This window comes from Neltuma alba, unplaced genomic scaffold (genome assembly GCF_004799145.2).
Source record: "Neltuma alba isolate B1F8T4 unplaced genomic scaffold, ASM479914v2 tig00012635_pilon, whole genome shotgun sequence".
Lineage (NCBI taxonomy): Eukaryota > Viridiplantae > Streptophyta > Magnoliopsida > Fabales > Fabaceae > Neltuma > Neltuma alba.
The window spans coordinates 30394-41274 of record NW_021637074.1 but is presented as its reverse complement, the minus strand read 5'-3'; the positions used below and the strand labels follow the sequence as shown (position 1 = coordinate 41274).

Below are 10881 nucleotides of genomic sequence, written 5' to 3'. Positions count from 1 at the left end.
TCTTACAGTTATCCATCACTGATGTTATTGATTCTTTTTGTCACATATGTAGGATAAAGAGGGATAAATATTAACTGCAATTCAATTATATGGGAATTATTAGACCTTGTAGACATTATTTAAGTGAACTCTTTCTACCCTATGTTTAGTATCAGGGAAATGGAGGTGAGGGAAAATTTTTAATGGGCTCAATTTAAAAAATTGAAGTGGGGTTAAAAACTTTTAATTATTTTTATTACTTTTTTATCTTACATCTTCTCTTTATTAAAGTTTTAAAATCTCACTTCTCCAACTTTATAAATACGATAGAGCAATGAACAACGAATTTTATGAGAGACCGAGTTGAGAAATACCCTATCTGTGAAAGACCAAGTTAAGAGGGAAATTCTGTGACTAAAGTTGAGAAATGCCTTATTTGTATAGGACAAAAGTAGTGTTTTACTTGCTTTCTCCTCACAACTTTCTACATAGAATGCATGCCAATTTCAGGTCAAGCTTTTTGTTATTTTTACAAATCAAACTGTTAATTTAACAGTTAAGCTTTTACCATTGTTCAAACATGATTGGATCTTGCTTCTGGTGCTATATTTCTGAAAAGCGATCTAAAATATAAGTGGAGAAGTAAGCACAGTGCCAGAAGGTCAAACAGTCCAGTCCATGTATCATAAAGTTGTTTTGAAAATGGTCATCGAGACAGGATTATGACTGTAGTTCCTCTTATTTCTGTCTCTTATTCTCAGATGTACTGCTATGGGTTGAGTTTTTTGTGAGAAATTAGAAATGTAGCCTCAAGACCTAAGTAAAGCAGAATAAATAGAATAACTTTTTTGCGCATGATTTCAGGCTGCAATTACTGTAGTGATACATTACTAAATACTGGGGGAGTTTTTGTTTGCTGAATATATGATATAGGCGTTTAAGCAAAGGGATTTTATCCCACTGTAATGTCCTAAGGGGATTAGAATACTCATATCAGTATAGGATTTTGATAACATTTGATTTAGAATAGTCATCAGTATCAGCATGACATTGTATGACTTTATTTTTCTGTGCTAGATTTATTTCATATTTCCGGCTTTCTGATTCTTGTCCTGCATCACTAGTTTACAGCTTTATTGTTTATAATGTGTGATTTATGTGTTTCTTGAGTGTGTTGTGGCCTTGGGCATGACGTACTTGTGCATTTTTAGTGTGGTTTAAGCGTGTAGAAAGCTAGTTGTTGGGAAATGGAATTTTGTAAATGCTAGTGCGTCTTCCTATGACTGAGTGGCATGGTCTGAAATCACTAATGACTTGCACTGACTCAACGAAACCAGTTATTAGTAGAGCTTTTAATCATTTTTTTTGTTCCTTTTTTCATAGTATCTCTATATTTGTCATCAATATGTCTGATAATTTGATTTGCTCATCTGCACCGTCTGATACTTTGTTTCCTATAGAGACTTTGTTCAAATGCAGAGAAGGATTTGACTTCTAAGAGATTAGCATTTGAAGATGAGAGGAACCAGTATGCTATGGCAAATCGTTCATCACCTGCATCATCTGTGGATGAGATTCAACAAGAAATTTCTGTTTGTTCGCTATCCCACTCATTTTGCTTGTCCTTAACAGCTGTTAAAAGTTGTTTCCTATCCCTTGAACATAAATCCAACATTTAAATATGAACATTCTTTGTGACAAATTATAATTTATATATATTACACATGTTTATGTAACTTTTATATACGGGTGACTTCTATTTAGTAATTGGCAGCTCATTAATGCCTTTCGTGCATAAATACTGTACATTGTACTGTTATTTGTCAGATGTTGACCTCTTGTAGTTGTTAACTTGTGCTATTCTACCTGTTATTTTGTTGTCAATTTTAATAAAGTCTACCTTTTCCTATTATTGGATGCCTGTTTTCCTAGTTTTATGGATCTATCACCTACGTTTATGGGTTCTTTAGGAAGGATTCCTTGGCTTATAAGGAAAAGAATCGGAATACTTTTTGGAGCTGACATTTTTCTTGTTATTTTGAAACTGTGTCATAAATGCATAATACAAATTTTGTGCTTTTAATATAATAATATTTTGTTGTATTTATTGAATACTAGGAAGTCCAACATGAAATACAAAAGAAGAAAGAGATGTTGAAGGAATGTGAGGACAGGATGAATGAAGCAGCAGCGAAGGAAGATCAGCTTAAAATATCATTTAAAGAACTATGTGGTTTGATGCTACTAGTTTCATCTTTTATATTGAGCATGTTATTTTACATCTTCCTTCTATGTAGAAGAATTGATATATGTACCTTTTTTATTGCATGGTATGTTGATTATGATGATTATATAGCATCGACACAAGACGAGATCAATGCCCTTGAGAAAGCGGAGAATGAACTAATGCAGATTGAACAGGACTTGCATTCAGCAGAAGAGGTTTCCTTCCATTATGTCCGACATGTCCTTTTCAATGCTCAAATGTCTACTAATCTTTACTTGTCTTTTAATTTCATAGGAGAAGGCTCATTATGATGGGATCATGCAACGCAAGGTACTCCCAGATATCAAGGAGGCAGAGGCACGCTATATGGAGTTTAAGAAGCAACGGGAGGTGCTTTTTGACACACATTGGTGATATTAATTAGGAATTAAATTTACCTTAAAAAAGCTAAAGGCATATGAGAGTTAAAGCAGTCGTTTTGTTAGAGATATAAATCAAATCTTCTTATGAGTTTGAATAGGGGCCTTATGAAAGTTTGATTAGTTATTTAGGCAAGAAAATATCCCCAAGATATATCCATCATCAAGACATCCACAGTCAGGCTTCGTCTACAAGCTTCCTATCCTAGAAGTTGATTCTTTCTCATTTCTCCAACACTTGACTAAGCGTGTGAAAAAGATTTATACACCCTTCCCATCATCTTGACTCTAGAAATTTTCTGAATTATGAGAAACCAAAATGATGGTCTTTGGGTTCCCTCTATAAGGAAATACCTAGATAAACATGTGGCTACTAAAGAGCATGACAACCCTATATTGCTAAACTTGTGAGGATCATGTAAAACAATGATGAAGATAAATGTAGCATAAGATGCCTAAGATCTACATTTAGGAGTATGGGATGCTCTATGGGATAATTAAGTGGGCTAATTCTTCCACCTTTTCAAAGGAGCATTTTCCATGCCACGCGAGTACCTATGAATCGGCATTAGGTTTAATGAGTGATAGTACTGAAGACGGCTAACTGCGGAGGGTTCTAATGAGCAAGGAAGCTTGGGATGTGTCATAGAGTGGAGCCATTGGGTTGTTGACTCTTCAAAGATTTATGGAGACTAAGGGCTTGTCTAATATATCGTATGGGATAAGGCTTGATGGTGCAAAACTTGATAAGATGTTGATATCTATATTCGATGTAACATTGTTTAAACTAGTATTTTATAAGATTATACTATCTAATGTTAGGTTATATTTTATAACACTAGATAGGATTAAAATTAACTCATTTGAGAAAATAGCTTTTAGTTATATTTATAATATATTCGTATAAAATAGTTATATTGTTTTATTATATTAGGTTTTAGAGAACTAATTTTTTTTTAAAAATGTTCGGATAATTATTATTTTTTCTTTTGTTTTTTACTATATGAAGTTTTAAATAACCTACCAAGTAGTTTGTCCGTCAATTCTAAACATCCAATTTTCATTAGTTAATTTCATTAATAAAAGTCTGGTCACCAAAAAAAACTTCCAATAGCTAAGCACAAACATCTGTCCTACCTATTGTGCGCGCCATTATGTGATAAGTGGTAGAGGGATTTGTAGGAAGAGCTAGGCTTATCATGATCCACCAAATACAAATAGCACCTGGCCATATGATAGCCTCCTTCAACAATATCAGCCCCATTTTTAGTCTTGTGAACCATAACTTGTCTTCAATATCACTGTGAAAAAGGGGGACATTTCATTGCTTGTATTTCATGGACTGAGAATCAATTCTCTCAGGTAAAATGATCACGCCTGCCATGTATGATAAAGATGCATCCATAGTAAAATTTGTAAACTTCAAAAGTGGCCAAAACTCGATAAATCTGGATCTGCAATTTCTGTCCATATTTTCTTGGCAAATGAGCATGGCGCTTTATGATCTTTACCCAATAGTGATTCCATATAGCCCGGTCTTTTCATTTCTGGGCAATCAAAGGCCTCGTGTGTTAGTGCAATAGCTTGAGTGCATTTGTTCCCTGACGTCTGGGGCCCTTTTGGCAAACAAACTCCAATGCCTAAGTCTGGCATTGAAGTGAGTATTATGGGATGCTGTATGGGATGTTTAAGTATGTTAGTTCTCCCACCTTTGTAGCTAGTTTTTTGGAGAGGATTCCTCACCCCACCTGAATATCCATCAATCCAAAAATACTAATTGCCAAATTAATCTCAAATCAAAAGATAGTCTTAAAAATTTGAGAATAAAGAAAGCATTTGCAAGGTATTTAATGGAGATCAAGGGAGTATGAATTTGTAAGTTTCATATTGAGTAGTATAAAATGCTCCGTAATGTTGCTTGAAAAGAAGGGTTTGGTGAAATTAAAAGGGTATCATTTGATTGCTCACTTGTATCAACTTTTAAGACATAATTGAAGGAAAAATAAAACTATCATCTAGCTGCTCACTGTGCATTATTGACCGTTTAGACAAATTAAGGGGAAAAGGATTTTTCCTAAATATAACTAATTTCTACTTTGGTTGAGTATTGCAGGAATACAACAAAAAGGCTTCTATAATTTGTTGTGAGGATGAACTTCAATCTTTAGGAGGTTGTGATGGCGGTACCCCAGAGCAACTCAGTGCACAGATAGAAAGACTATCTCAGAGGCTCAAGCGTGAGAGCCAAAGGCATGGCATTTTGATTTATGTTCATTTTCAATTGTTGAAATAGCTTTGCAAGTTCTGCTGACCCCATATCTTTAATTCTTTTCTCCCTTGGTAGATACACAGAATCACTAGATGATCTTAGGACGCTGTGTGAGAAAAAAGAACGCAAGATTATGAGAAAGCAGCAAGCTTACAAAGCCTATCGAACAAAGTTAGATGTATGTACTTTGGCTTTATTCTTATCATGATAGATTCCTGGTGGATATCGTGGTTTCTAGTTTTGAAAAAATGGGTGTCTGTAGCTTTTACTTGGCTAAGTTTATTTTATCTTGTGTCATTGTAGTTCCTAAAAATTATTGCTCTTGAGAAAGTTGACATCAATTTCCTTCCTCCCTTCTATTAAAAACTTCTAATTGAAACTTTATAGGTAGTGCCTTCTAGAAAATCATATATTGAAGAAGCAACCTCAATAATATTTCCTTTTCACTTTTACATGTATGCTTGTATAAAAATTTTTAAACCAGGTAGGGAAGATGCAAATCCTAAAATTATATTGGCACCAAATTATGATACTCTTTCAATCATATTTCAAGGAATATGATTTGTATTGCTTTATTCTTTCCCCAAGAAATCATTACGTTGGAAATGGTGATATATTCTTTGAAGATAAGATTTTTCTGTTATCATTATCTATTTTGTAATTTTAAGATTTAATATTTAAATAATAAGTTGTTAGTATCTAAATTCAGATTGTCAATAACTTTATTATTTTCCTATCTTCTTGGACTACACTTAACCCCAGTAGTCTATAAAATGTATTAAACACCCATGAATAGAATTCAAAGGTTGAGTCACAAAATAGGCTTCATTGTTTCATACGGTATCAGAGCCTATTACTCCCCTTGCTTAGGTTTTGATCAGATGGAAGCCATGAATGCCGTCACTCATGGCTCAAAAACAAGATCGCATAACTTAGGCATTACTATGCCTTCCAGGTAGGGGTCAACAAACTGTGTTTGCCTCCTAATGTTCATTACAGGAAGTGGAAAGGAGTACATCAATTGAAGAGCAAACCCACCAAACAGCAATGATCCCATATATGCTACTTCGAGAGCCAAAAAATAAATCAAGTGATGTCCTTGCTTGTGGACTAATGACCCCTGGGATTAAAATGGCAAGAGGCATGAGAGGCTGCTCATGACTCATTCTCCTCTCTCTCTAATATTGCTATTCTGTTTGAGATCTGTGAAGATATTAGAGGATTTACTCATTACTGCGTAGATATTGCAATTTGTCTCGTAATCATTGGGATGTGACCTTTTTCTGTAATTATGAGCATTATTTTCTCATTATGTACCATTTAGCCTAGGCTATTCTCTGTGTGTGTGTATATATCCTTTCCTTAGAATAAATTAAGGAAGCTATTCAAATGGTATTCGTCTATATGGTATCAAAACATTCTTTCTCTACGCTTGGGTTCATGTAGCTCATTTCATGCGTTGTTTTATATGTTGTTCTGACTCTTTCCCCTTATGTTGAACAATTGCGCATCTCTTCATGGTGTTCATATTGTTGAATTGTTTCTTATGCAATGTTTTAATCATTATCTTTGCCTGGCTCTAATCCTAAATCATCAAATTCTTTTTCTACACTTTCATTGTAGGCTTGCCAGAGAGCCTTGGAATTACGAAGAAACAAGTTTCGCAGAAATGCAACTTATTTGAGGCGTTTGTTGTCTTGGAAGTATGATTTTTCTCAGCATGGACCATCTTTTCCTGTTATTTTTCACCGGTACATTGATGTTATATTTATATTGAATCAAATCATTTGTTGATTAGATTCAATGCCCATTTGGGAAGAAAAGGATTCAGTGGAGTTATCGCAGTCAATTATGAAGAAAAAACCCTTTCAATCAAGGTAAGCTATTCTCTATGCTCTATTATGGTCTAAATGTAAAAGAAAGAAAAACATAAAAAGGTCTAAAGCAAGAATCTTCATATAATAGGTGTGATTTCAATTCCATTGCCCTCTTTTACCCTTCCTAGGTTTGGCTCATCTGTTACACGTGTTTGTTCTCTTTTATCCTCTATGTCTAGGTGCAGATGCCTCAAGATGCATCAGGGTGTGCTGTTCGTGACACTCGAGGCCTTTCAGGTTAATTTCTTGCATCTATATATCTATGTATATATATTATGATTTGGTCAATAAACCTACACTAGTGCTCTTCGTTGCAGCTCCAATTTTGTTTTATGTGTAATTTGTGTGGCTTATCAATGATTGATCCAATCTTTTTTGAGGACTTAAACTACAATGGAATTATAATAAATTAGGCTCTTTTTTACATTTAGTTATTTTGTGTTACTAAATAGGATGATCCATTATGTATAATGATCCAATATAGATAGTGTTTATTCATGATTCCCATCATGTGTTTGTCATGTTCTTGTACCTTAAGTTCACCTATATTTCATGCTTCTATAGATTATATACAGTTCTTAGTAAATTATAATAATCAGGTCTATTTGTGACAAAATTAACTGTTGGAAGTATACGTTATCGGTTCCTCCAATAGCCTTCTTTGCGGATGACCATACCGTGTTAAACATCCTCAATAGATGCGTGTTAACTTGTCCTCTTATATGATCATTATATATTTTATCTTTGCTTGTATGACCACACACCTATCTTAACTTCCCTATCTTTGTTACATCCATTTTATGCTGATGTTGATGCAGTGGCAGTATGAGAAAATTTTCCTTTTAGGAACCTTGCAATTACAAAGAAACGCCTTCCTCTATTTCATCTGCCTTGCTTGTATCCCATGTGTAACATCATTAATTTTACCATCATTTTGTATAATTGATCCCAAATACTTAACCTCTGTGACTTGTGTTATCATTTGCTCTTCAATCTTTACCTCGAAATCATTTCTAACTTGCCTTTTGTTAAATTTCCAATGCATTTATTCCATTTTAATTCAAGTGAAAACCCTTCAAGTCCGAAGTTCGCTCTATAACTCCATTTCCACAATCAAGACCGTCATTTGCGAAGAGTATGTACTTAGGGATTTCCTTTTGATTGCATTTTGTTATGACATCTAAAATCAGGTCAAGCAAATAAGGATGCAATAATGATCCTTGATACAAACCAATCCCTATAGGAGTAGATTCTGTCTTGCCTCCAAACATTCTTACACTAATTGATACCCTCTCATACATATCCTTTATAGTTTTCAAATAAGTTAACACGAACACCTTTCTTATCTAGAGCTTTCCAAAGTGCATCTCTTGGCACCTAGTCATAAGCTTTTTTATGTATATAGAAACCATATACAGATCTTCTCTCTTTGTTCCGTACTTCTCCATCAGCCCCCTCATTGGATAAATAGCCTCTATTGTAGGTCTGCATCTCTTGTAGGCATAAGTCCAATTTGATTTTCTGAAATACATGTCTCCTTTTGTGATCTGTGCTCCTTCGCGCTGTTCTATAATTTCATAGTATGGATCATATGTTTTATCCCCTAATAGTTTGCACAGTTCTGGGTATCCCTTTTGTTCCTATATATAGGAAGCCGCCACTCATCTGGCACTTTCTTTGACCTTAATATCTCGTTAAAAGGCTTAGTGATCCAAAAAATATCCTTCTCTTCTAAGCATTCCCACACATGAATAGAAATACTGTAAGTGGCAATGGCTTCTTTGACTTCTCCAACCCAAGTTCTGCACTAAAAAGCCAGGTTTTGTTCACTTTCATGGATTGTTAGATCTTGCATATCTCTAGTCAACCCCAATCCATCTTTGAAAAGTTTGCAGAAATAGCCTTCCCACCTTTCTCTAATAGCTTCATTTGTGACCAAAACATTTCGTTTGTCATCCTTAATACGTCTGTCTCTGATAGGACACTTATGCGGTAGTGGCATTTTTTAATATAAATTTATGACATTTCTCCCAATCTAATAGTTGAATTAAAACCTCTAGGCAGTTTGAAGGATAAAGTGCTGAGATACAATCTTAGTTTTGCAGCTAAGCTTTTTATTCTGTTCCATTTTGTGTTTGATTTGGGCTGAGTCTGCTGTTGCCCCTATTCTGGGAGGAATGTTTAGCTTGAAACTGATTGACTTCAGCTTACATTCAATGCTTCCCCCATTTATTGAACATTTGAAGCTTCCTCTTTTCGCCCTTCTGGTCTTTGGCATGTATATTTTATTGGCTAATTCATGTTTATGAACTCTTGTGAGCTTTTGAATCAAGTTGACCCAGATTGTGTCAATTTTTCTAGTAGAGTTAGGTTCAGTCTTTATTAAGATTTTGGCCAAACTAGAGATATGAGTTACCAATTGTCCAAGTAAGTCATTATTTCCTAAGATTCATGATCATTGTTTTCTTTTTCTTTTTTTCTTTTGACAGAAATTGTTTTCTTTATAAAAGCCATGTGAAATCCATCTGTAGGCTTCCACTGAGAGAAAGTGAACCAAACAGAAATGTAATCAGTGATGCACCTTGTAAAATGCAGATTCTAATTCCTTCCCCCTTATCTACTTTTTGTCCTTCTTATGAAAATAATCTCATAGAATTTATATTAATATTAATTAATACTTTTCAAATGTTAATAATTTAATTATCTAATTGTAATTGTAAACATAAATCAATTTACTATCTGATTAATGTTAGCTTGTGTTTGGGAATGTTTTTGCTATATAGATCACATTATAAGGATAATCAGGCATTGTGTTTGATTACCGTACAGTTTTTATTGATCCTAACACTTCTTCGGCAATCTGAGTCTTATATGCCGGGGAGGAAGGCATTGTTGTGTGAATTAATGTTGCTTTGTGCTTTTGTATGTTTTATTAATTATGTACCTATAAGGATTGTCATCGTTCCTTTCTCTATCAATTAAAGCTAATATTTAGCAGTCATTTCACGTTATTGGTTCCTTCTCTTTCTGGATTACAGGCGGGGAGCGTTCTTTTTCAACATTATGCTTTACACTGGCCCTTCATGATATGACAGAATCCCCTTTCCGCGCAATGGATGAATTTGATGTTTTTATGGTATGGTCATGCTTTTCTGTCTCTTGTATTTTTCTCCTTGTCTTTGTGATTGAAATTGGTAGTTGTTGGAAAAATCAACATTTCTTTCCATTCATCTTCAGGATGCGGTCAGTCGAAAGATCAGCTTGGACACTCTTGTGGATTTTGCTGTGGAACAAGGATCGCAGTGGATATTTATTACCCCACACGATATTAGGTACTAATTTTCTTCAAGTAGCCTTGATCTTTGTAGTCAGACGTACATTGATGGCGGTATCCCATCACATCCTAGTTATTAGTTGGTTATTTTGAAAGAGAGAATCTATTGAGCAATAATGACGAAGGTGTGATGCAAATTAGTGCTTTGTTTTCTGTGGATAGCCATTCCCTTTCTCATTGCCATGTGTTACCAAACATGCCCTAATTGCTGACTCATTCACTGGTTGAATGCCTGGAGTTTTCTCATCATCCATTTCATGAGAACCTGGTAATTGGATATAAGATCGTTGGTAATTCAACTACAGTTTTGGAATGGTAGGAGGGTGGGTTGAACTTTTGGTCACTAAGGCTCTGATATAGTTTATTTCAACTCAATAAGGTTAAATCTTTTAAAACTGAAGGTTTTGAATAGCTGTAACTTTTCCTCCATCGAATTTCCCAGCATTATGAATTATAATATCCTGCAGTTATACCTCTAACATTTCCTTTTCATGCTTCTCAATGCAGTATGGTAAAGCAGGGAAACAGGATTAAGAAGCAGCAAATAGCAGCTCCTCGTTCTTGATCATCATCTGTCCCCCCCCCCCCCCCCTCTGCTTTAGGTGTCTTCCTGAGTAATAATTCCCCTGCTTCATTTATTTAACCCGACACTGGTCAGAATCGTTCTGACCTTAATTTATATGTGTACAGAGATACGGTGCAAAGCGTTTTGCCTTTTAAGTTTGAGAATGATTTGAACTTCCTTGACTTGATATATTTGTATTTTTTGGTGCTTG

At 34.7% G+C, this 10881-nt stretch overlaps 1 protein-coding gene across 1 annotated transcript; it reads left to right on the top strand.

Moving 5' to 3' along the window:
* Positions 1 to 1439: 1439 nt before the first annotated feature.
* On the top strand, positions 1440 to 10681 carry LOC114729451 (structural maintenance of chromosomes protein 6B; the record flags this gene model as incomplete). The annotated part of the gene is given in 12 exon segments (XM_028916445.1): positions 1440 to 1571; positions 2098 to 2212; positions 2336 to 2421; positions 2501 to 2596; positions 4739 to 4875; positions 4970 to 5072; positions 6518 to 6597; positions 6693 to 6771; positions 6951 to 7008; positions 9810 to 9907; positions 10009 to 10103; positions 10613 to 10681. Coding segments are annotated over 12 exon segments (1062 nt in total). The 3' UTR covers positions 10671 to 10681.
* Between the last annotated feature and the right edge of the window lie 200 nt (positions 10682 to 10881).